At 47.7% G+C, this 27,069-nt stretch overlaps 1 protein-coding gene across 2 annotated transcripts in view; it reads right to left on the bottom strand.

Moving 5' to 3' along the window:
* Positions 1-1,072: 1,072 nt before the first annotated feature.
* The window catches only part of LOC144931532 (myoferlin-like), an 87,645-nt gene continuing 61,648 nt past the window's right edge, over positions 1,073-27,069 (bottom strand). Inside the window, exons 33-53 of one of the 2 annotated variants that reach the window (XM_078855483.1) lie at positions 25,338-25,496; positions 24,638-24,739; positions 23,980-24,141; positions 22,578-22,743; positions 21,786-21,865; positions 20,152-20,211; positions 18,397-18,501; positions 17,591-17,719; positions 16,617-16,772; positions 15,278-15,369; positions 14,597-14,767; positions 13,642-13,784; positions 13,245-13,384; positions 9,966-10,054; positions 8,268-8,363; positions 7,435-7,576; positions 7,105-7,204; positions 6,628-6,812; positions 4,620-4,729; positions 2,333-2,480; positions 1,073-2,026 (exon numbers count right to left, since the gene is read on the bottom strand). In XM_078855483.1, coding sequence (XP_078711609.1) covers positions 1,994-2,026; positions 2,333-2,480; positions 4,620-4,729; positions 6,628-6,812; positions 7,105-7,204; positions 7,435-7,576; positions 8,268-8,363; positions 9,966-10,054; positions 13,245-13,384; positions 13,642-13,784; positions 14,597-14,767; positions 15,278-15,369; positions 16,617-16,772; positions 17,591-17,719; positions 18,397-18,501; positions 20,152-20,211; positions 21,786-21,865; positions 22,578-22,743; positions 23,980-24,141; positions 24,638-24,739; positions 25,338-25,496 — 2,568 coding nt within the window. In that variant the 3' untranslated portion in view covers positions 1,073-1,993. The remainder of the gene's footprint in view (positions 2,027-2,332; positions 2,481-4,619; positions 4,730-6,627; positions 6,813-7,104; positions 7,205-7,434; positions 7,577-8,267; positions 8,364-9,965; positions 10,055-13,244; positions 13,385-13,641; positions 13,785-14,596; positions 14,768-15,277; positions 15,370-16,616; positions 16,773-17,590; positions 17,720-18,396; positions 18,502-20,151; positions 20,212-21,785; positions 21,866-22,577; positions 22,744-23,979; positions 24,142-24,637; positions 24,740-25,337; positions 25,497-27,069) is intronic. The other variant, XM_078855484.1, reaches the window with a different exon arrangement.

Genomic DNA, 27,069 nt, shown 5'->3' with positions numbered 1-27,069 from the left:
CGTTAAATATTTTTTGTTTTGGTCATGCATCTTACCACCGAATGAGCGCAACAGCCACGTACTTGTAACACCAAGGTCCCCAAACCAGACGGCCACAGACTGAAGATGCATTTAGTGCGTTAATCTTCGTCGTCAGAACGTCTCTTATTTTTATATGAACACACACAGACGCACCTCGGCCTCGTTGTTAGGCTAAGGGCGCCGTTTTTTTTTTAAAGAGCGAGGCCGACCTTCTGTTGTTGCTGTTGGGTAACATTCGGTTCGCACTCGTGTATAAACACGCCTTTCGCGCGAGTTGCCTCACCCTTTCGACGATACCACAAACACAGTGTGCACCTTGACTAAATGGACACGTAAAAAAAACCACACACACACACAACGATTACATTTTCATCTGCAGAGAAGTGTAACGCATGTTTTTGGCCATCCTCCAATATTTCAGAGAAAAACTACTTGTAAACTGCCAGTAATCCACCTACATAATTCTGATAATACCATGTATATATGTCAGGGTTTTTTTGTTTCCTTTATAAATGCCACAAACATTTCAACAAGTACAGTTTTAAAAGTAGAGTTGTGCAGTTTATAGGGGGGATTTGTTTTTTGGGGAGCGGGGGGTATTTTATTTCAATTACAAATATTAAAATGTATCGGAGGCAATAAAACACATCACCCGTTGATTTTTGTTAGGAGCAAGAGAAGGGGGGGGGGCAGAGGGGGGGGGGGATATTTGAAGTGCCTACAATATTAATCCGCCCCAAAACGCTGAGCCGCATGCGTAACATCCGTCAACGGACCGGTGCTTTAAAAGTGCTCGGGTAACTTCCCAATACATTTGCCAATGAAGAGATGCGATGTCGTCCATCGTGTGAATGCACAACATAAGTTTGCGATGGTATACAACACAATTTCGATTTAAAGCTTTCTTGACTGCAGGGATTCATCTTCTTGGTTCTTTCGGTAAAGTCACGTAGAATGGAAATAATAAAATAATAAAAATAAAACATAATAAAATAATTCTCACTATTATTTTGAGAATTATTTTATTATGTTTTATTTTTATTATTTCCATTCTACGTGACTTTACCGAAAGAACCAAGAAGAGGAGGTATACAACACAGTTCAAGGTTATTTGACTGCGCACTTGAAATTGACGGCGTTATTTTTTTCCCAACGGCGGAGCAGGTATATGCTTTCGAATTAAAAGTTCATCTCATAATTTATCAAGCGATGAGCGAGCAACACAAACCAAGTCGCCCGTTAGAAGATGTACTTCTTTTAAAACCGGCTCTAAGCATTGCACCTTTTAAAGGGAAGTTTGTTCGGCTGTGATGGTAATTACATTCACGTACGTTTTGGTTTTTTTCCGTCACACAAACATGAACACACATCGATAGATGACTTTCATACATTGCCTTTGATGCGAACGTGTTTAAGTAAGAAACCTATGTTTGCAATCTTTAATGTTTACATTTTTTAATTCATTACTAAATGCTGTCTGTGTGTACTTCAGCATCGAAAACATCACACTATCCCACGTGAGACGACAAATAACCGCACTGTTTGTTTTTAACAAAGTGCAATGCTTCTAAGATGTAAAACTAAACACGAGGGTGAGGGGGGGGGTGACTTTTTTTTTACGATAATCACTTTTATGTTTCCAGCAACTTGCACTTGTGACGGTCACGTAACACCCATTCACAACTAATATCAGTGTCAGATTCAACTGCTTTCAGCACCACTACTGGGAGAATACACGACGGTATGTGGAAGTGCTTGTGTGTGTGTGTGCATTCTAACCCTAAGCGGGAGTATATCTCAAACTTTATAATTGCTTGTTTTAAAAAGAAAAATTACATTCAAGCCATTTTTCTGAAGGACCACATGAGTGCATCCAGCTATATATAGATATTTTTTTTTTACTCTGGAGTGGACATTCCTCCTGCTTGTAGAACGTTTCCAAATTCACGACAACAAGAAACTGTAGATCAGTTTATCCCAGCACGATTTTCTGCGCAGTGTAGTTCTGAAAAGACAATCAAACAAATAACGTTCAAATATCTGACGGCCATCATACAAATAATTTGCACAAAGCTCCTGAATGTAATAAAAGTCCCTTCTATTTTGTGAATATCGAGCGATTCATTTGCATCAACTTTTCACACATTATCGTTACAGGAAGTTTAAAACAAGCCGGCATCAGTCTGGTCGTATGAACGAGGCGACTTGCCAGAAGTTAGCTCTACTTGCGAGAGGTTTCCAATTTTCGGATTAAATACCAAAATTGGGGACTCGTCCCTACAGTCTGCACATAATTTAGAAAAAAACTTACCGGCAGGGAATAGAAGAGGATGGCGAGGAATAGGACGACTAAGAGAAGGATGAGGAGCCCAATGAAAATCCACTTGTAGCGCCTCCAGATGATGTACTTGAAGGTTTTGAGAGGCGACGTGAACCACAGAAACGACGTCTCCGGGCGGCTGCGTTTCATCACAAAGCAGAAAGACGCCAGCAATCAAAATAAGGCCAGTGACAATCACCACCATCATCACCACCACCACTGGATAATGACCTCCACAAATTGTCGCCATCTCTCTGTCATGGTCTTAACGATGCAATAGTCCAGCCTTGACCCTGCACCGCGAGCCGATTTTAAATCATCGCTTCAACTTCACGGCAGACGTCCTCCTCAGGCCCTCCCCTCCCCTTTGGCTGCCACTCTGTTGTTAGTCTCGACTGCCACTCTGTTGTTAGTCTCGACTGCCACTCTGTTGTTAGTCTCGACTGCCACTCTGTTGTTAGTCTCGACTGCCACTCTGTTGTTAGTCTCGACTGCCACTCTGTTGTTAGTCTCGACTGCCACTCTGTTGTTAGTCTCGACTGCCACTCTGTTGTTAGTCTCGACTGCCACTCTGTTGTTAGTCTCGACTGCCACTCTGTTGTTAGTCTCGACTGCCACTCTGTTGTTAGTCTCGACTGCCACTCTGTTGTTAGTCTCGACTGCCACTCTGTTGTTAGTCTCGACTGCCACTCTGTTGTTAGTCTCGACTGCCACTGTTGTTAGTCTCGACTGCCACTCTGTTGTTAGTCTCGACTGCCACTCTGTTGTTAGTCTCGACTGCCACTCTGTTGTTAGTCTCGACTGCCACTCTGTTGTTAGTCTCGACTGCCACTCTGTTGTTAGTCTCGACTGCCAGCCGCCATCCTCTCGTGATGTTCTCCTGCCACTTTGTTTTCTTACCGGTTACATTTTTTGCGTCTCTTCTGGTCTCATTTCAAACATGTGCCTCTCTCTATGCTTCTTTGCGCGCACTCTTTACCTATGACACACCATTGCATTTCTAGGGCAATCATCACCGACAACTGCCACGCTTTTATGAAATGTACTAGTAATGGAAGAATTCCACGACTCCAGGAAGTGGCCCCGAAGCTTGCCATAATGTTAGGGACCGTGGCCAATTACAGCCAACGTCAGTTTACCGTGGACAATTAGACCCAAACCGAAACATAACATATAAAAAAGAATGTTTAAAAATATTCAATTTTTTATGCTAGAATATAGTATTGTTATCTGTATGACATAAGTATACCAAGTTTGCAGTCGATACCACATTGGGAAATGGGTTAAAATTTAGTTACAAGATTTGAGGATACAACAACGACAACAACAACAGATAGAGTGAGTTAAATGAAAGCGTGTGAAAAAAGTCTCCGTTTCAAATCTTGGTATATCTGCTCGTTGCTTCCCCTAGGTGGGTAACTGGGATAGCAACTTCCAATCAGATCACAGAGGTCACATGGTCTGCCCAAGATTGTGTGCTCTGTAGACCAATCAATTTCATTGGCGAAATCGAACCTTATCCCCTCAATGCCATTGCTGTACCAAGCAACTATGGCAGCTCACATTGAATGCACTGGCAGGAAAAAACTTTCCAGTGGCAATTGCCCGAACATCGGCGATTCTTTAGGTGCCACAGCTGGTTGTGCGATTTGCCTAAATCACAGAGGACAATTTTAGATGCCTCATGTAGCTTAAAGGTCAGAGCATTGAGCTGGCCACTGATGAAATCCTGCATTGAATAAAGGAAGCTGCTGCCTGTGATGAAACGTGATTCTCAAAGTGCTGCGAGTCTCTGGTGTCAAGCCCAGTCACCAATTACTGCACCACATTATATTTGATTTTGCACTTAATTTGGGCGATTTCCAGCTCGGCGGATTAAACAGATCAGGTTAACGTTCTTGCGACAAACATTACTTCGTAGCATAGTGAGTGGGAAAGTGCTGCTGTATACTGTGTAAGTAGAACTTCTTTAGCACCGTGTGTAGCAAACCATGCTCATCGGAGGTGTGGTATGCGGACCACAGGTCAACTCAGAGGATCTCAGAGGTAGTTCTGTTATATCTGCTTTTGTGGGCCACTCGAACGCAAAGGGGGTTACAACTGCTCTGCAAGTGTTCCGGATGGATTCTCCCTCTCATGACGCGATACCGATAGCACAATTGGAATTAAACTTGTGGATGAAAACACACGAAAAACAAAGCCACGTCGATCATCTCAGCACGTTTGCTCACCACCCCCCGGCATTATAAATGGCCGAACACATTTCAAGGACCCTTACTTTGGTGGGTCCAGCTTTGGGTTCATGTTGGGTTCCTCACGGCCCAGGCCTGCGGGTCTCTCCTCCGCCTCCTTGTCAGCCAGAATCTCCAGCGTCATCTCCACCTTGCCCTGCAATCAACAACATGGACAAGAGGCCCCCCCCATTTAGTTTTTGCTCTTGGGGCGAGAGTTGTAAGCGTCGATGTAAACCAGTGTTCTTAACTCATATTCAGAGGGGGGCCCACTTTTGCCGATAAGACGTCAGTGTGAGGGCCGCCACACATTTGAAACCACTGGGGTTTGACAGCAGCACGGTGGTTTTGTTTTCACATTTGTGTACTGGTCGGGGGCAACACATCAGGGGCCGCGCTTAAGGTTGCCAGGGGCCGCCAGTGGCCCGCGGGCCTTGCAATGAAGAACACTGGTGTTGACGATTCTCAACATGCTCGCCAAAGAATGCACACAACAAATCATCATTTCAGACTCTTCACTTACATTAAATACATTTTTTCCAGCTCTGAAAAAAAAGCAATAGATCAGCTCGATTGCCATTAAATTAACACCAGTCAAAAGACATGCAGGAAAGGGCAGTTCCCCCCATGTGGATAGGTAGTGATCTCCATAGTAGTTTTGTGATATCACCTTCTGTGGACCACTCTCAAACTTTGGGCGATGCATTGCCCTGCCAGAGTTCTAAAAGGGACATTTATTCACGTCGCAACATGGCTCCGATAGCAACCAGAAGTGGAAAAAGACGACTAATCTCTTCATTAAAAAAAATATATAAAATGTATTTTCAGTCCTTTACCAATCAATCCACTGTTGGACAAAGGCCTCCCTCTCCCCCCACACCATGTCAGTCACGGAGGTTGTTTGACCATACTTCACCAAACCGGCGAATGGGGGGGGAAGGACGACCCAGGGCCGGTTCGGACATCACTCCCCCCACCGATGTTAGCCGTGGCCAGCAATCCAACTCTGGTTGCCAGGTTCATAGCGCAGTGCGCATTCCCACTAAAGCACCTGCAGGGGTTGAGGGAGCTGAGCTACCGCCCCCCGATTAAAGAATCAGCCGCCCCCACCCCTTCTTTTAATAATGTAAGCTTAAACTAGATTGGAAGCTTTCGTGACTGCAGGAATTACTCCATGGCTCTTTCGGTAAAGCCACGTAGAAAGAAAAATAAATAAATATTAATAATAGAATATACGACATGTCGATTGCAACACAAGCAACCGTCATCAGGTAAGAATGAATGAGAAAACAAACTTAGAAATATAATGCAATACAACACGGAGTCGGCTAACACAACAGTCAACACCCTACCTGGTTGATTACATTCTTACAAAGATTGTTAAATTTGAGAGAGAGACAAAACACAGACACGGAGCCACACAATCAGACACACAAGCAGAGATAGACAAACACACAAGCAGAGAGAGACACACACACATAGACACACAAGCAGAGAGACACACACATAGCCACACAGAGACACACAGAGGTGTGTCTATGTGTGTGTTAGCCAACTCTGTGTTGTCTTGCATTATATTTCTAAGTTTGCTTTCTCATTCATTCTTACCTAATGATTGTTGCTTGTGTTGCAATCGAAACGTCGTATTCTATTATTATTAAATGTATTTTCTTTCTACGTGACTTTACCGAAAGAACCACAGAGTAATGTATGCTTAATTTAATCTTTGGACGCCACTGAACAAAATGCAAAAACCGAGTACAATTCAGCGATGGGTGTCTCGGAGGCCTTTCCTCATCGCGCACACGGGGGGAGGGGGGGTGGGGGGGGAGCCAGAGCAGGGTGCAGAGAGACAACAGCCGATCGCATTGTTACTCGCTGAATTTAGCAATTCACACGTTTAAAGTAAGTTTATTTAACATTTAAACAAGGTTACCGCAACAGAGAAGCTGGCAACGTGCGCTAACCATTCGCTGCTGCGCCGCTGCACCGGCTGTACGTAAAAAAAAAGTTTTAAAAAGTAGAGAAACACATCAATAAAAAATCATCACTCACGGCGATGATCTTCTTGCCGTCCTGTTCGGCGATGCACGGCCACCAGCCCTTGACGTTCTTCTGCTCGAACAGCGACGTGGTCTTGTGCTTCTTCTTGCCGGTCGGGGTCTCCACCATCTCCAGCGAGCATTTCTCCGCCGACTTTGCCGGCACGGGCATGTGGGACAGGTTCAGGTCCAGGTAGCCTGGTCACGGGTATGGCGAGCCGGTTGTACGAGGGAGGAGATAAAACAAATAATGCCGTTGTATAGTAATTCCACAACCACATCATCATCATCATCCCAGACTCACATTCCATTAAACGTCTGCTTATAATCTCATATGAAGTGTACAGATCAGAAACATGGCTCTCATTGATAGGGTCCACTGCCCTCTGCAACCCAAAATGTAGCCTCGCAGCAGGTCGTGTAAAAAACGGGGGTCTTCTGGTGTTTCTCAACCTTCTGGGTATGGCGGGCAGGTAGGTGGTGCACGTACCCAGGTAGTCATCTGGAGAAAACTTGTCATTGTCCCAGATCTGGATGGTGAACTTTGGAGGAAGGCGCAGCTCGGTTTTGTCCAAACTCCAGAAGTGTTCCTGAAGGACACGGGCACAAAACCGCAGCAGCGGCAGCAGCAGTCAAGCGGCCGCGCCCTACAGACAGACATCGCCAAGACGCCTGACAGCAGATCTGCTGCTCTCTGTCAGCCGTTCTCAAACGAAACTCTCACATCTCATGAAATCATATCAACACCGCAATTGGAATTTTTTTTTTTTACAAAATCAAAGAATAAGCAAGGTTGGGGCAACAGCCATAGTGAACGCACCTTCCTGGAGACCACACAGATGTTCTCAGCTGGCACGTACTCGAAGGGGAAGATGTAGCGCCAGTTGAAGTTGCCTTCCCCACCCAAGGACCGGTAGTGCACGTCCGTCTTCTGCTTGACATCGTCACGCCCGTCGATCCACCTGTGGAGACAGCCATCATAATCAGCATCTATCCATCCACCATCATCATAATGCCCCATCATAATCCTCCATCATAATTCTCCATCCATCATCATCATCAATCCATCATCCTCCATCCATCACCCATCCATCATTATAATCATCCCTCATCCATCATCATCCTCCATCCATCATCATGGCTTTCATAGCTCAGAGATAATCCATTCTCTTTTTTGATATAAGCTCTGAATGTAGGAGTCGGCTACTATGGCAACAATGTTAACCACTAAGCTACTTATTTCACAAATCCACCAAAAAATTCCCATAACGTACACAATCTGCGCTTTTATCATGGCAATGTTTGCATCAACGTCCAAGTAATATATATCTCTGGATTTTACCCAAATCGTTTTTTTGCCCTTTGACCTTAGCCGTACTCAATGACCTTGACCTTGCATTGCTAAGATTAGGTGACCAACGAATAACCAGCATCATAAAACACGCATGCCTACATATATATACACTTTTAATTACATCTCTAGCTACCCCTCCTCCCTGTTGTGTAGGCCACAGGTCACTTGAAAGAATTTCAAAGGCAACTCTGCGATACCCAATTATGTGGACCATTCTCTAAACACAAAGTGGCAATCCCGATACATTCTTCATCTCGTGGCATAACAGGCGACAAGAACCACGCGTCCACTCGGCGTACCCCTTCACGTAGATGTCACTCATCTTCTCTCCGGTGATGCTCGTCTCATCAAGAATCACATCCTTGGTATTCCAGATGATGCACCGCAGCTGGTACCTTCGAATAGAAACAATTATTTAGAGAGAGGGTGGGGGGGGGGTGGCAAAAAAAGTGGTTTCCCCACTCTTTGAACGAGAGTTGTTTCTCGTATATCCTGCTCACAACACTGAGGCAGTGGTGGAATTTCCACGTTCCTATGGTAGGCAGAGAGTCTATTCAGGGACAAGCACTGTTGACTTAGTGGTACTCATTATACAGGCCCCTGGAAAGATCCTTAACTATAAAATTGAACTTGCAAACCTTTCTTTCACTATTCTTCTTTGGTTCTTTCGGTTAAGTCACGTCTAAAAAGAAAATAATAAATTAAAATTTGTCATTTATTATTTTATTATTTTATTTTATTTTTAGACGTGACTTAACCGAAAGAACCAAAGAATAATTCCTGCAGTCACGAAAGCTCCAAATTAAGATCTTTCTTTCACCTTTGAACCTTACCCCCTCTGCTTCATGGTCATGGCAAAGGACTCGGATTACACTGCAATAATGTTTGAAGTGTTATTTGATTATGAATAACACTGATAGTTATTCGTTATTCATTCCAAGTCCATGCATGGCCATTTACGTTCAAGCGTTATGTTTCAATTGCACGTTAAGCCACATTTCAATGTAGTCGCGTATTAAGCGTTTCATTAATTTCTGTATGCCGGAGAACCCCCCCCCCCCCCCCCAGCACCAGGACCAGGAGAGGCTATTCCCTGCCAAATATTCTGTTCCAGAGAGGCTAACCGGACGACGTCACTGCGGAGGAATTTTCACCGCTGTGCACAGCTCTCAAAATTCGTCTTCCGATTGCAGCGCGCGATGTTAGGCTCCATCCAATTTGCAAAAAAAAAGCACGTGGGGCGCGCGAAACTGGACATCTGTGAAAAAAAAGAGCTTCACAGCTCGTCGGATTCCTCGAGTATAAAGAAATACTCTGAAACATTGCCCATCTCGCCGAACAAAACGCGGCCCAACCCGGCAGCGCACAACCTCGGAGAGGTTCTTTGAGTTGTGGCCGTTGCGCCGAATCCAGAGAAATCGCCGTCGAGATGTAAACGTGCGTTATTGCCGAGGAAAGAAAAATACGTTCAAAGCAATCTCCATCACACGAAATAACCAAACCGACGAAGGAATCCGCCACTCGGCCAGAACCCACATCTCCAGTGCCGTACGCCCTCTTGTGGCAAGGTTCATAAATTACAGTGCTTCAACTTGAAGGTGGCAAAGGACGACCGAGGGAAAAAAGATGGACCGATGAAGTGGAGGAGGAGGCACTTTCACGGACAGGAATGATGGGTAAACATCGGCAACGTATGGGACAGGATGATAATGATGATCGCCAAGAGTGGAGGGCTGCTGCTGCTGCTGCTGCCGGAAGTTCTTGGACCCAGCCGTCTTCGTTAAAGGGTCCGACGGGAGGAAGGTTGCCCCCCCCCCCCCCCACTTGGACACTGGATGGCACGAACATCCCCCCCCCCCATGTCCGCTAACGCATCCAACGTCCATTTACGTTGCCCACCAATGTTTTTGGAGAGCACCGTGGCGGAGCCAGGCGGTGGACTTGACGACACGTGTGTGCGCGTGTGTGTGCGCGCGCAAACCGGAGCAGCCTCTCACTTCTTGGCTTTGCGTGGCGTGATGTCGAACGGAGGACCGGGAGGTCCCATGTTCTTGGGGAAGACGTCGACCCACATCATCAGCTTGCCCTGCAAAATGACAAAGATTGCCCCGTACAGCCGCGCCTTCGATTAGCACGGTTGGCTACGTACGGTGCGAAAGAAGATCCACCACACACACACACATAGCCTAATCAGACTTTTGGTGCAAGTGCTGCTAGGGAGCACCTACGAAGGCTGGAACTGTACACGAGGGGGTGGGCGACCAGCACCACGCCCGGCCACAATTGTATCACCAGTGCCGATCTTTACACACACCGCACCAGGTATTCATTTGAGGCCGAGTCGATCTAGAGGAGGCCGAGAATCGGTTCAGAAAATTGTTGCTGGTGCAGGCTGTGAGCGGGGATCCAACTCGGGTCGCCAGGCCCGTAGCGCATTAAGCACCACTTCTAACTACCGCTGCCCAGCTTACCCTGCAAACTCACACAGGCAATATACACAGTAAATTTATAAATAATTATATAAAAACCCGGCTAATTTCAGCGGCAAGTGATATCAGAATCGGTCCTGGGTCCCGCTTAGTCCTGGGAGCTGTTTGACCATACTTCCCCAAGCTGGTCTATGCGGGTTGATGGTGTGGGGAAGCCTTCATCCGGCAGTGGCTCGTATTGTTATTGTTGTAACGGTTTCACCCGCTCCTGCTGGACACCTGTGAAAAAGAGCTTCACAGGCTAATCCGGATTGCTCCAGTATAAATAAATATTCTGATTGTGGATTGCCAAAGGGCAGATAATCATTTATTTAATATTTTAACAGGATCTGTCCCTATAGTCTAAGTCTATAAAATATAAAGTGGGTATCTCTGTATATTTGTGCTGTGAATGGCGACTGAGCTAGAGGCACCAGTCGCCATTCACAGCACAGATTCACCAAACGAGCAAGGGTAAGAGAGTGAGATGAGAGGGCAGAAGTAGGAGAGTACATGGGGGGGGGGGGGGGGGAGTAGAGAAGATGAGAGGGGAGAGGTAGAGGAGTGCGTGGAGGGGAGTAGCGCGAGATAAGAGGAGAGGAGGCAGGGATGAGTCCATGAAGGATCTTGAAGACGGAAAGTGCAATCTCTCATTGATCCAGCATTGGATTGCGAGCCAGTGGAGGGATCGGGACACTGCAGTCATGTGATCTTTCGTGTGCGTGCGCGTACTTAGTCTGGCAGCAGCATGGTGCGTGTAAGTGTAACGCAGACCGCTTTTACAACTGCAACTTACTCCTACTGCCACTACTGCCACAACTGCTGCTGGCGCGAGCACTACTACTACTACTGCTAGTACTACTACAACTACAGCTGGAGCTAGCACTACTACTACTACCACTGCTACTGCTACTACTAGCACTCCTACTACTACTAGCACTCCTACTACTACTACTGCTAGCACTACTACTACTACTAGCACTGCTACTACTACTACTAGCACTGCTACTACTACTACTAGCACTGCTACTACTACTACTAGCACTGCTACTACTACTGCTAGCACTACTACTACTAGCACTGCTACTACTACTGCTAGCACTCCTACTACTAGCACTGCTACTACTACTAGCACTCCTACTACTAGCACTCCTACTACTAGCACTCCTACTACTAGCACTCCTACTACTAGCACTCCTACTACTAGCACTCCTACTACTAGCACTACTACTACTACTACCAGCACTACTACTACTACTAGCACTCCTACTACTAGCACTCCTACTACTACTACTAGCACTGCTACTACTACTACCAGCACTACTACTACTACTAGCACTCCTACTACTAGCACTGCTACTACTAGCACTCCTACTACTACTACTAGCACTGCTACTACTACTACCAGCACTACTACTACTACTACCAGCACTACTACTACTACTAGCACTCCTACTACTGCTAGCACTACTACTAGCACTCCTACTACTACTAGCACTCCTACTACTAGCACTGCTACTACTACTGCTAGCACTCCTACTACTACTAGCACTCCTACTACTACTAGCACTCCTACTACTACTAGCACTCCTACTACTACTAGCACTCCTACTACTACTAGCACTCCTACTACTACTAGCACTCCTACTACTACTAGCACTCCTACTACTACTAGCACTCCTACTACTACTAGCACTCCTACTACTACTAGCACTCCTACTACTACTAGCACTCCTACTACTACTAGCACTCCTACTACTACTAGCACTCCTACTACTAGCACTCCTACTACTAGCACTCCTACTACTACTACTAGCACTGCTACTACTACTGCTAGCACTACTACTACTACTACCAGCACTCCTACTACTACTAGCACTCCTACTACTGCTAGCACTACTACTACTACTAGCACTCCTACTACTAGCACTGCTACTACTACTGCTAGCACTCCTACTACTACTAGCACTCCTACTACTAGCACTGCTACTACTACTGCTAGCACTACTACTACTACTAGCACTCCTACTACTAGCACTGCTACTACTACTGCTAGCACTACTACTACTACTACCAGCACTACTACTACTACTAGCACTCCTACTACTACTAGCACTCCTACTACTACTAGCACTCCTACTACTAGCACTGCTACTACTACTGCTAGCACTGCTACTACTACTACCAGCACTACTACTACTACTAGCACTCCTACTACTACTAGCACTCCTACTACTACTAGCACTCCTACTACTAGCACTGCTACTACTACTGCTAGCACTCCTACTACTACTAGCACTCCTACTACTACTAGCACTCCTACTACTACTAGCACTCCTACTACTACTAGCACTCCTACTACTACTAGCACTCCTACTACTAGCACTCCTACTACTACTAGCACTCCTACTACTACTAGCACTCCTACTACTACTAGCACTCCTACTACTACTAGCACTCCTACTACTACTAGCACTCCTACTACTACTAGCACTCCTACTACTACTAGCACTCCTACTACTAGCACTCCTACTACTAGCACTCCTACTACTACTACTAGCACTGCTACTACTACTGCTAGCACTACTACTACTACTACCAGCACTCCTACTACTACTAGCACTCCTACTACTAGCACTCCTACTACTAGCACTGCTACTACTACTGCTAGCACTACTACTACTACTACCAGCACTACTACTACTACCAGCACTACTACTACTACTACCAGCACTACTACTACTACTACCAGCACTACTACTACTGCTGTTGCCACCGCTACAGGCACTGCTGCCGCTGTGCGCGCACCTGCTCGAGGCCTGGCTGGATCGAGTGCTCCAGCGTGCGCGTCTCCACGTGCTCAGGGATGAGGCCCATGCTGCGCAGGAGGTGCAGGGCCAGGCGCTCCTTCACGGGGCCCAGGTGAGGATTCGTCGGGGCCTTTGCCTCTGCAGAACATGAAGGGGGATTCCCCAATGAGCGCCCCCCCCCCCGTGGTTACATTGCAGAGGCACGCGTCAGCCACTTTCCTTTCCGGAAGAAGCGCCGAATTTTACGCCAATACGCGGCGCGAGGAGAATCATCGAGGAGGAACGCGGTTTGGGATCGATGGCGGTTGGCGCAAGACTGCTCGCCAAACTGTACAGAAACCAACAAGGGGGGTATATAATAACACACGCACGGCCGTCACGCGCAATTGTCTCACCAAAGTCGGACATCAAATAGTCGCGCCCTTTCAGGGTTAGGCGGTCCCCTTCGTAGATGGGCTGCGGCCAGCTCTTGGCCCTCGCCACGCCTTCCAGGATCATGCTGGGAGTCATCTGGTCTCTCCACTGGTTCGGGCCCGAGCTGAGAACACCGCAAAGCAAGACGAACAGCCGGCTCCCGGTTATAAAACAACGTCGGTTCTTACGGGACCACGTTCGGTAGCCACTCAAGCGATTTCAACACTTTGTGATAACATCCACGACAGTTTCACTCGAATTTATTTAGTTATGTTCACTCTGGGCAGGGCCCATCGAGTTAAAACCGCTGTCCATATCAAGGGTTGAACCGGGGGGGGGGGGGGGGATGAAGGAAATTAAGGTCGAGAAAATGGAACAACATTGACAATTGTAAATCTCACAGCCAAATTAATTTGAGAAGGAAAATCCACAACAGCAGCATCAGCACCTTAAAACAGGCATGGCCATGACGTGGGGAGGGGCTTTCATCCAGCAGTGGATTGACGAAGGCCGAAATTTTAATTCCGCTTACGATTATTATTTACGACATGCAGATTCTGTTTCTGCTCTTCCTGTACAGTGCAAACATATGGGCCGTGACGGTGGCCAATCGGATTGTACGCTCTCGCGAAAAGAGCAAGTAAACACGTAATAAAGAGAGGAAGCACTTGCGGTCATTGCAAGGAGGAGAATGTGGCCAGGACACATAGAAGGGATGGATAACGACCGAAGAAGCCAAACAAAATTATGAACCGAGACAAAAATAAAATGAGGATGAGCACGGCATAGGAAGATGCGGAGAGCTTCAACACACGGACTCCACGTGGGGAGAGGAGGAGGCAACTTAGCAAAGCGATTCGGGGGAGCGGCGATGCTGGACAGCTCTGACTAAGTACTCTGCGTGTCGCGTCATGTTTCTGCAGCGCAGCCGCTCACACGCAGTAGGACTGGGAGAGGCCGCAGCGAGCCCCGAAGCGCGACAGGTAGCGGTTCTCCAGGTCGATGAACGTCTCGCCGATCTTCTCGTCGCGGCCCACCATGTCGTAGTCGAACACGCTGATCTTAAGGTCCTTCTCCAGAGGCAGGGTGCAGGTCATCTCGAACATCCTGCGAGCACAGCGGAGGAGGAAGAGGAAGACGGTGCAGACGCCAGGCGGGAACGTTGATGGAGCGCCGAGCGGTTGAGGGACCGACGGCGTCGCGGCTACGATGGTCGACAGACCGAAGCGTCGTGGCTACGATGGTGGCCGGTGCCCGAAACCAACGATGGAGAGGCAGCCGAAAGGAGGGAACGCGCCCGAGGGGACGTCCTCCGCGGACATGGAACAACGAAATCGGATCGTGTGCAGGTGCCAAGTGGATTTATGGGACCGCAGGACCATGATAGTGCACGACGGCTTGGGGGAATGTCCTTCAGAATCAGAATATTTATACAGGAGGAATCCAATGAGCTATAAAACTCTTTATCACAGATGTCCAGTAGGGGGGGTGGGGTAAGAACGTTACATCCAGCAGTGGATCGATCCAGGCTTTTGACGAATGCTATGCAAACACGTGTGGTTGATGCAATAATCCAACGAGGTCTGCACCGCACGATAACAACGAGACGCCGCTTACCTTCCGAAGACGGGGTTGAGCGTGTTGGGCATGTACTTGTCGTGGTCATCGATGGTGGTTTTGCCCAGATTGATCTTGACGTAGGGGTCACACTGGGGGGACACGGAGACACGGAGACACGCGCACAGCCAGGTTAAGGCTGCGCGTGCAGCCAAATCGAGGGGCATGACACGGCGCTCGGCAAACGGGCGGCGCCCCTTAACCCCCAAGCGATTTTGGCTGCCCCCCCGCCTTGTGGGCAGCAGTAAAACAAAACAAACAAAAAAATCTTAAAACGCAATTTTACGTAAAGATTATTTATTAAAAATGGCAGGGAATGGGTCACCATGGGATGTCTTGGCGACAACAACATGCACAACAGTCGAACTGCGTTGATAAAAAAGGGAGGGGAAAAAAATAAACTAAATAGGCGCGCAGTTTATTCCATCACCTATTTCGTTAATTTAAGTACGAATTTGTTTGTCACGTGCCGTATACCTGCTGCGTCTGTGTTTGTGTACAAGTAGCTCTGCGTGCGAGGCGGCTCTTGAACTATTTTGGTCAAAGACAAAAAACAAAAAAAATGTCTCTTCTTTTCTTTGAAAGGTAGCCGACCCCCTGGGGCGGAGGTGAAGAAATCGATAGTCCTCCACGGAATTCGGCTTTGTTCAGAATAACGGCTTTTGTTGTCGAAAGTAGGCCGATTAAGTGAATGGAAAAAGCGAATTTGTATTTTTTTAACCGTGTGAACATCTGCGGAGAGATGCTCATTAAAAAAATCCATTGGAGGTGGAATGTAAAGTGTTCCGATGAAGCCGGCATGGGTTTATCATTAAAATGCGAGTCATGAGCGGAGAATCGGCGTATCTTGGTACGCATTCATCTTTGTCTGGAGCTCTCCTCCAAGACCGTTTCACCAATTGCATATTGAGGAACCATATAACAAAACATTCTTTGGTTCTTTCGGTAAAGTCACGTAGATAGGTTCAAAGAAAATAACAAACAATAGCAAAAAACTACGACGTTTCGATCGCAACACAAGCGGTCGTCATCCTGATGACGTCGTAGTTTTTTGTCATTTTCTTTGAATTGAATGTGGGGGAAAGTGCTGTTTGCGAGGACTTATGAAGGCTGGCACGGTACACGGGGGGGGGGGGGGGGGGGGGAGGGTGGCCAGCAACACGCGCGGCCCCCTTTGTTTCCCTGGTGTGAATGTTTACCGCACCGGGTACTCATTTAAGGCCGAGTCGCCGCGCAGACAGACACACGCACGCACACACACACGCGTGGGTTATCGAGATTTTCAAGGACACCACGCGGTTATGCCATGCAGCCGGGCAAGGAGGGGGTGTGTCATTACCAGGCCATTGGTGTCCTTGGGCTGGAGCGCCAAAGCCTGCACGATGTAGACCCTCACGATGCATTCCTGGAGCCCAATATCTGGCAGCAGCTGGTACTGTGCCGGCGGGCTGGGCAGCGCCGGGTCGTCCGGCAGTGGGTAGATCTTGAAGGAGCCCTGCCGAGAGAGAGCGATATCATTTGCTGCTAAATGTCGTCAACTTAAATCTCGACTGAAAACTTTTGTGACTGCAGGAATGAATATTCTTGGGGTCTTTCGGTAAAGTCACGTAGATAGGTGAAAATTAATAAATATAAAAGAGACTATGTCGTTAACTTGTTTCAAATTGATGCTGCTCTCTTGCCCACGACGGAGTCGCCCTGAATGCGCCCGATTTGCAGACCTCGGGAGCCAAGCAGGTAAAAAGAAAACACAGGAGCAAACCAGACGTGAGAATCGGGAGATGGATGGCGGGGACCAAGAGACTGGGCTGGGATCATTCCGGAAACGAAGAGAGACGTGGAAGGAGGCGAGGAGAGTGGCCGTGCCCATCTCAGGCAAGGTGGGGGGGGGGGGAAAACATGCGACTGGGATGGGTGGGCACTTGTCTCGACAACAAGAGAGAGAGGAAAGCCACGTGGGATTATCACGATGAAGGTGGAAGCGCCACAGGGCGGAGAGCGAGAGGCCTAGGAAGAATGTGTGGTGAGAATGTGTGGGATTGGAAGCGCTGTGGAGTAGACGTGGAGATGGACTAGAAGAAGGATGAGTTAAGAACGGGGACCAAGGAGGGAGACGCCTCACGTGAGTGGGAACAACGCCGGAAGGAAGTAGAGAGCTCAACGGGAAATGAGAGTGATGAGATCGGCTTGCTGTCGCTTGCTAACATCGACAAGGGTGACCGAGCTACACACAGCGCGCCAATGGTCACGTTCACGGCCAGAAGCGCGTCCGTACTGTGCTTGCGCAACAAGTTCAGGGTTTCTCCTCCTTGCCTTGAACTCTCCCACGACCGACGGGTCGTCCGAATCGTCATCCGCTTTGCCGCGGTACAACTTGAACGTTCGGCAGAAATCGTTCAAGTACTGGAACTCGGGAACTTCCTCCAGCATCGTGTCGTAAATCTGTAACGGAGGGTTTGTAAATGAGACTCGGGTGAAACTCACGTTGTCCGCTTCTGCCATTCTCACGAGTAAAAATGTATGAACGTCACCTGAATGAACGTGAGCCCATCATTATTTTCGGTGCTTGAAGGAGCCCCCCCCCCCACCGTCCATGCACAATAAAATCATTATGGGTTGCTGTGAAACATTGGTCATACAATAAATAGACCTTCATTTGTATCAACCTATTGACTTTTCAGACCAGCACATCCATCAGTAACAACGTAAACAAAGGGTCAAGAATATGGATCTCAGAAGTCAACTGTTTCCGTTGCCAGGGTCACTTCCTGACATGACGACCCTTGGCTGTGTGAATTCTTGGCGAGCTGTACGTCTTTTGGTGTCCTCTGGTCTAGCACCAATTGAGACGAGGCTCAAAAGAAAGCTGTCTCTGGTGTGGACCAATCAGTTTCAAGGACAATGCATATATTAGTGTTTTTTTTAGCATTTTGACCAGTAGTATTGTGGTTAATGCAGACATGAAAAAAGGGGAAAAACCCTATTATTATATTTTGGTACTGGCAAAGGAGGTCCCATGATGCAACACAACAATCTCATGACACAATTCGGACAAAATCGTCAGCAAAGCAACAAAAACAACACAACCGATGCCGGACCATGGAGAAGGGGTCCCTCACCTTCAGGGTGTCGTGGCCCTCCTCCAGGTACGAGCCGCACTTCTCCACCTCGCCCAGGGAGGCGTAGAACTTGCTCCACCAGTCGACGGTGTCCTTCTCGTCGATCTAAAAGCGAGCGACGCATCGACGGCACAGCAGCGGAGCAGCAGCGTGACGACGCGGTCACTCTGAGCGCGCCGGCGCGGCGCAAAGTGCAAAAGGAGGCGTGGAACGATTCGTAACTCCGTCTCCAAGCGATTTGATTCGTTGCCGTGATTCGGGGTGGAGATGGGGGGGTGGTTCACGATTTGATTTAAATTTTTATTTATTTCATTATGAAGTTTTAAATGGACTCGTTTGTATCGTTTCACATTTGGTCTCATTTGTAGTTTTTGTTGTTGCTTGCTTAAATATTAGGATATGACTGGCATACAATTTGCATAAATTAATTCTCCATCAATCGTTGCAGAAATGCTTCAGATGCTTGTGTTCCGGAGTGTAAGAATCTATTTTAAAATCAACGACGCGACGGATCACTGCGTGCGCAACACACGGACATTCCCCCTTCATTCAGAACCATGCAAAGGCTTTTCACGTTATTGTTTTGCCGCCAAGAACTTTCATAAAACACCACAGTTCAAACAGAATACCCTCTCTGAATTAGAACAAGACCGTTGAGTAAAAAAATAACAACAACCCAACAGTGGAGAGTACCCTCTCATGCAACACCAACTACAACACCGCCCCCCCCCCCCCCTCATGCTGGGGAGATGTACAGAGCCGAGAGACCGCACAGAGCGAGTGACGAGAAATCCCTGGGAGACAGCAACGACCGACCCCTCTCTCCGTGTGGCACAATCGAGCACTCCCCTCCGCCGCCACCGGCACCCCCTGGAAGTCATGCGCCTCCAACGGAGCGAGATCGATCATCGTCGGCGACGCCGGCGTTGTCGCGCGGCGCCCCCCCCCCCCCGATTGTTTCCAGGCTGCGCCGTGCGCTTTTGCGTTTTAAAACGGACGTTGTCACAAAGCACTGGAATTTTTGTTTTTTCTCTCTCGAATTCCGACGGATAATTTGAGATTTCGTACTAAGTCTGCCCCTCACCTCAATTGGTTGCTCAAACCGTGGGCAATGAACAACACACAAAAGTATACAAACTGCGGGGCGTCCTGGAAGAAAACCGTGATACAACCCACACATTAAATAAGTCCCATGCTAGCTTCATTGCAATTGTTTGCAATGCATGTTTGATAGTTTTATCGTATACAAACTTGACTTACAATGAATGCAAGTCACTTGCTCATCCACTTAGTCCTAGTCTGCTGTGAAACAAAAGCCCACTTTCTCAACAATTTACGTTTGTGGATTATAAAGTTTAGTTCCAGGACACCTCTCGACCCATGCAACTTGTTTCGTGACCTCCAAAATGAGACATATGCCATGGAACCCACTTGGCTCCTTGTATCAAACGACCCAATTAGTGTCAAGTATTTGCTGGCAATTAGGCAGGCCAAGAGTATTCCGAAATAATAATTGACAAAACCAACACACCAAAACCTCAGACAAAGAACACCCATTTAGACTACACAGACCATTAGGGCAAGTGCTGTTAGCGAGCACCAACACATCACACACACACACACGTGCGCGCACGCGCGCTACTGGTTAGTACAAAGCCAAGCGAAGCAAGAGCAAGCCAAATGCGCAACACAGCCCCCTTCAACCGAGAAGGAAGCAGTGACAAAGCTTTCCACGAAGTGACGAGTGATACATACAGGGCTGACTGGCGTTGCTCTGGAGAAAGGACTTGGAGCGGAACTCAAATTTCCAAAGAACTGCAAATCGAATGGGGTGCGCAACACATGGAGTCGTTTGACGGGTGCACACGGGAAAGGCGACGGCAACGCAGATTGGCGGCATGGCGCCGGTCTGTACGTTCAGGTCCCCCCTGCCTGTGTGCGATATCGCTTGACGTTGTTTTTTTCCCTCCCCCTCGTGCGACGTGCTGCTGCCTTTCCATCGCCACCTGGGACGTAAATTATAATTGCCGCAACAATAACATTATTTTATCGCGTTGCATTTTCTTTTTTATCCTCGGCTCCACTCCGATTAGCACGACGGTTGGCTACGTACGTACGGTGTGGGCAGTGGGAAAGAAGTCCGACATCCACACGTAAGATTATTTTCTAAACAGCTACTTGGGCATAGTAATGTTGTATCGTTGGGTTGAGTACATTTAAAACCAAAGAGACCCGACTTGAATTCTCTGCCACGGCTAACGTGAGCAGCGAGTGATCATCGAATTGGTCCCTGGGTGCCGACCCCTCACATCACCAACACCGCACTGACCGGCATGGTGAAGTATGGACAAACAGCTCCCCATGTCCGACAAACGTCGGGGCCGAGGCGGTAAATCTCAACAGTGGATTCACAAATTTGTGTTGCGTTGTATCCCTGCCGATGCATTCCTATTCGTCGGAACGCGCTGCTGGGTGCAGGAAATGTGCAGGGCGAGGACAGACATTTAAAACAGAAACAAATCCCCCAGCATGCACATCCGCTGGATGGACGAGTTACTGTTACGACACGAAAGCAAAACACGGACGCGTGCCAACTGTTCCACAATTTCTGCCGCAGCTGTTAATGAGATTTGCCACACCGCCATCGTTTTCAAACCCAATTTCAGCGCGATGCCATCAAATTGTCGGAAAAATAATGGTCGGGCCGTTTAATAATTGCAGCACCTTCATAATAATCCACACAGATATACAATATATTAAAAGCAAGGCTATGGCGATATGATTGCGCAAGCGTTAATAAAAACCGCCCTAAGCTGATTCAATATGTATCTTAAAATAACAACACCAAAGCATTGCAAGCCACGTGATCAATAACCAATGGATGGCGGCACGTCGGCTCAGCGGCAGAGTGAGCGGCTCGCAATCAGAGGGTTGCGAGTTCACATCCTTGTTTTGGCGTCTACTCGACTCATCATCTCTCTGGGGCCGCTAAAATAGCTACCACATTGTGGGTAAGTCAACAGTGGGTTTTTGTCCAAATTATACTCTCCTCCAACACATCAACGTGGAATTTTGACCACCGGCTCGGGGCTGTAAACAAGAGCTAAGAGCACCGCTAAAATTCTAAATCTCTGGCGGGAAATCACCGACATCACCTATTCTTTATTTTGCAGATCCTGGCCCTGGGTGTCTCAAAAACATGAAAAGTTACCAGCTGCCAAGTTCAAGGTTGTAATTGTAATCTTAACTACACAAGTAAGTTAGTCATGTACCTAAATGATACAAGGCACGGTAATTGATCAACTGTAACGACGTTTCTCCGGTAAGTTGAATGTACTTTGCGCTTATCTTCGTGGCACCAACGACATCCACAAGTGCAGCACACCCACCTGGGAGGTGAGCAAGGGTTTGCTGTCATCCGAAGCGATGTTGAGCATCACGTCGCTGGACGCGCGAGCCCGGCCGGCCCCTGCGTGCGAATGTGACAAGCCTCATCGTGACGCAATTCATTCCCCACAATGACGTTCTCCCTATCGGCCTCGTTATCAGTAATCTGCCAGACTAAGGAGTCTCCCCCACACCCCCCCCACATTACCATTTCTCATGGTACAACAATCCATCAGCTCTCCTTCACACAATCCATCAGCTCCGTCACACAATCCATCAGCTCCTTCACACAAGCCGATTTAAAAAAAAAAAATCACTCCATCTCTATTGGTGGATTCCCTCTTGAAGCGTGTTCCCATCCTCTGGCTGTCACTCTGTACATCAAGTTTAAAACACCTCCTATAATCCCCGTCCAGTGATAAATCCTGCCCAAAACCACTTTCATTAAAATTCAACGGTCGATATGATGTCTAACTTGTCGTTAATACCACCATTGGAACCTCATTTGCCAGTAAAAAATATGATAATTGGTTTTTTACCCTTCTATCTGGCAACAAAACTGACCCCTTTTTTACGAGGAGTCATGTTTGCATAGACCACAATACCTGCAGCCATAATGCAAACAAAAAACATAACTCTGATAATATATGGACTGTCCTTGAAGTTGATTGGTCCACACCCGAGACAGCTTTCCTTAGAGCCTAGTCTCGTTAATACTTTCGGAACCGCTGGGACCCCACCGGCGCCACCTGGGCATCCGCATGAGCCGCACCTGTCGAGCGACGCCGGCTTACCTCCCACGGTGGGCGGGAGCTGACCGTCCACCGCATCCGGGTCGCAGCGGAAGTCCTCCAGCTCCTTGACGGTGAGCTGCGCCACCACCGGCTTGCGGCCAAACTGCCGGTTGTCGATGACCTTGATAATGATGGGCGGGGTGTAGATTTCCTCCTTGGGGAGACGCTGCGACGGACGGAGAGGGAGGTGGAGGTGGAGTTATAGAATCATGCTGCTGGCAGGCGCAACAAGACAATGGCGCTCGTTTTCCTTACAATCAAAAAATTATAATTAACTGCGTGGGGCATAGGTTCGTAAGCGAAGATATATTTTAACAAAAACTCACTGCGGGTTGTTATTAGCACTGCCTGAGAGCGGGGGCTACTTTGTCAGCTTGGGAAAGTGCAGAGAGGGCTGGACATGGCCATAGCTAAAAAGTAGAAACAGAGGGTCGACGTTTGGGGCAGTGACTGTCCGTCACAGCAGATGGGGGGGACACGTGGGGAGAATGACTGACGTCATTGTTGGGGATCACACCACTTTTCACTGCGAGCTGCTGTGAATAACTGGAAAATTTGAAGGACGTTTGGCAAATGCACAGTATTGAATCGAACCATTTCTGCTGAGAATTTTTTTGTTTTGTTCATCAAAACTCTTGATTTTTCAACTTCCTTAACATTCTATATTTGAAGCTTTCGTGACTGCAAGGATTCATACTCTTAGGTTTTTTTTTTCTTTCGGTAAAGTCCTTAACATTTCCCAGTTATTCCCACGGCACCACAGCATACAGTTTGATCTCCAAAAATCACATCAGTCAACCGGGCTCCCTCACTCTCTCTGCACTAAAGAGGAGTAGCGTGGTTGCGTGAAGGAATGAAATGGGACCTCTCCCCTCTCCACCTTACCCTCCTCCCCCTCTACGTCGCACGACGCTCGAGTCCCTCTAAACCATGGGCGATTGCAGGCCCATTATAAAGCGATGGGCCCTCATGTGGTCCTGGGCAGTGTGAAATGAAGCAAGGGGGCCAAAGGTGATGATGAGGGTCCCTCCACGATCAAGATGTCATCATGGCCTAAACCAGAATGACATCTTGATTGAAAACTAAATTCTTTAGAACTGCATTTATGTGTTTAGTTTGTGGTCCTTCCCCCGCACCTCCGATTAGCATGGTTGACTACGTATGGTGCAAAAGAAGGTCTACATACAGACATACAAGCCGTTATTGCCACCACACCTCGCCAACCAACGCTTTCCACCGTTCTCCGCGCAAGACACACGTGACCCTCCATCATCTTCGCCAACCATCTCTCGCACCATCGATCTTAGGCGTTTTTCCCCTTGGTCGTCGGCCTCTCTGAGGCCACTCCGATGAGTGTCCCCAGAGAGAGGAGGAAAGCGAGAGCGCGAGTGTGCGACTTTACCACTTCCATGCTGAGGACGGGGCTGCTGAAGTTTGGGTTCTTCTTCACGTTCTTGATGACGGGCGACTGCACGTTGACTCCGCCGCACTCGATCACCAGACTGGGCGATGTCACGCCGAGCAGCTGGTAGCTTTTCAGGTTTCTCAGACCCCAGGCAAGGATCTGCACAATTACAACCATCATCATCATCATCATCACCGCAACCATAATCGTGCAGAAAAAAGTCGAAGTGGTCTATTACGCGAAGTGGTACTAATTGTATCGACCCCAGAGAGAGGATGGGCCGAGATAACTCCCCAAACAGGATTGAACTTGAAACCCACTCTCCCGCTGAGTCCACCTGGTCAGCTGCTACAAGGATAACAACGGAGAAAATGTGCCATTTCATTTCATGCCATTTATTCTCCATTGAGCCAAATGTCGACCATTTTCACACCGATACGCAGCATGAAACACATGTGTTGTGAACACCGCATGGGCTCTAGGTGTGGACATGTGGTCTCTGTGTGTATTGTGACCTGACGAATCAGGGTTGAGGGGGGGGGGTGGACGGGGGCGGTTGGCACTGGGACTAGCCGTGTTGACAAGGGAGGGACCGCAAAACCAAAACTGTTGAGAACCACCGCCGTTAGGCGCTCGTGTCGTTTGCGTGGCTCACCTCGATTTTTGTGCGCTGAAGCACGGGTTTGATTCCCTGGGGGACCATGAACACGGTGGCGTTCCGCTTCGGCGGAGGGAAGGGCAGGTCCGATCCGTCGGCCTGCAGTGGTGTCGCCGGGAGGACAACTGTCAGCAGGATGACGCTCGCAGTTTCACCGAGACGCGAGCGTCGTAGTCTCAGTTCACCGAGACGCGAGCTTCGTAGTCTCAGTTCACCGAGACGCGAGCTTCGTAGTCTCGCGCCCGTGTGCTGATGTGCAGCCTTCCTCTCGTCAATCCAGCGACGGGTGAGGAACTCGCCCACGCCGTGCGGGTCGTGGGGAGTTTATTTGACCATGCTTCACCATGCTGATAATTAAATAATTAACTCCCTTAAATAAATAAGCTATTAAACACAAACAAATTAATTGGTTATAATAAACATAAATATTTAAGTATCAAACGATAGTTTCTAAATGAGCTTACCCTAACGCATCACTCTATCTTATCCATTAATCTCATCACATGATCTCATCACTTTCTCTCGGTCTCGATGCAGTCGTGCAGAGTCTCAGACGCGATTCGCGGGCAGCCAACATCACGGAGAGCGCGTTCGCGAGGGATTACCTTAACCTGTTATTTTCCGAGTACACTGCACCACCAGCGGGGCCAGATCATTTACGCCGACCCAAAACGAATCGGCGAACGGAACGGCGTACCTTCTCTTTCTTGATGAGCTCGAAGGCGGCGAGAATCTCCCCGCGCTCCTTGCTGCCCTGCTGCAGGGAGTACCACGCCAACTTGGGGGTCAGGTCATCGGACGCCGACAGCTTGACCAGCGGCGAGCATTTGGCGCGCCCCATGAACTCGTCCTTCCCCTGCAGCACCACGCGGTAGAGAGTGTCAAAAAAGTATACGTGCGTACTTTTATTTCGACAGGTAAGGGCCCACTGAGCTATGCAGCTCTTTTCTGAGAGGCGACCTGGCCACAAATGATAGCTCAACGTAGTGGCTTATCACGTGGAAATTTATAGCGGCCAAATACTCTACATGCACGTCGAGTCGAAAATGTGGGAGGGAAAAATCGGAGGACCGAGAAAATCCCATGTGACCACGGTGGAGAGAGAACATGCATACTCCAAATACAGTATGAAAAAATAAGAATAAGTTTTACCCTTTCTGGCAATAAAACAAGCGTTAAGATGCTCAAACACCAAGTAAAAACCTTTTGCAAGGAATCATCGCTGCATTAACCACACATACCAGCGGTGAACATGCAAACAAAAACATGCTCTGATAATAATATATGGCATGGTACTCTTTGGTTTTTTCGGTAAAGTCACGTAGGTAAAAAATAAATGAAAAAACAACTAAATTAAATCACGACGTTTCGTCTTCAGGTACCTGAAGACGGAAGCTTGTGTTTTGCCTCCGAAACGTCGTGATTTAGCTTAGTTGTTTTTTCATTTATTTTTTACCCACGTGACTTTACCCACACAACCAAAGAGTATGAATCCTTGCAGTCACGAAAACTTCAAATCTAGAAATATGGCATGGTCTTTGAAACCGATTGGTCTCCACTGTTCACCTTTTGACGTTCTCTGATCTGACACTGGTGAGACTAGGCCCTAAAAAGAAGGCCGTCTCTGGTGTAGACCAATTAATCTTGATTTGAAGCTTTCATGGACTGCAGGTATCCATCCTCTTTGGTTCTTTCGGTAAAGTCATGGAGGTTGTAAAATAAAATGAAACAAAAAACAATATATCATGACGTTTCGATCGCAACACAAGCAGTCGTCCTCAGGCGGAAAAAATATAATCCAACAGTGGAACTGCTGAACCAACGGTGATATATTATTTTCTGTTTTATTTCATTTTTCTACCTACGTGACTTTACCGAAAGAACCAAAGAGTAGAGACGAATCAGTTTCAAAGACAATGCCATATATTATTATCAAAGCATTCTAGATTTGAAGCTTTCGTGACTGCAAGGAATCATCTTCTTAGGTTTTTTTCGGTAAAGTCACGTAGAAAGATACAGCTAATCTGGCTGTGACGGTCCCACCTGATGACGGAGACTTGTGTTGCCTCCGAAACGTCGTGATTTTTGTTTTTATTTTATTTTACTTTCTACGTGACTTTACCGAAAAAAAACCTAAGAAGAATTATCAAAGCATGTTTTTGTTTGCATGTTCACCACTAGTACTCGTGGTTAATGCAGACTTGATGCCTTTAATTGGTATCTATTTGGTGCGTGAACTTATTAACACCTCCTGCCTTATTGCCGGAAAGGGTAAAACCTATTCCTATTTTTTCATTCTTTGATACTGGGAAAAAAGCCCCATGTCCAAATATACAGGCGTCAGGTTCAAACCCATGACCTCCTGTATACCAAGCGAGGTAGTTAACATCTCGCCCCCGTGGCATTCGAGATTCACTCCAGCCGCCCCC

Source organism: Lampetra fluviatilis, chromosome 4 (assembly GCF_964198595.1).
Source record: "Lampetra fluviatilis chromosome 4, kcLamFluv1.1, whole genome shotgun sequence".
NCBI classification, from domain to species: Eukaryota; Metazoa; Chordata; class Hyperoartia; order Petromyzontiformes; family Petromyzontidae; genus Lampetra; species Lampetra fluviatilis.
The sequence above is the reverse complement of the archived record's forward strand: the minus strand, read 5'-3'. Positions and strand labels throughout refer to the sequence as shown.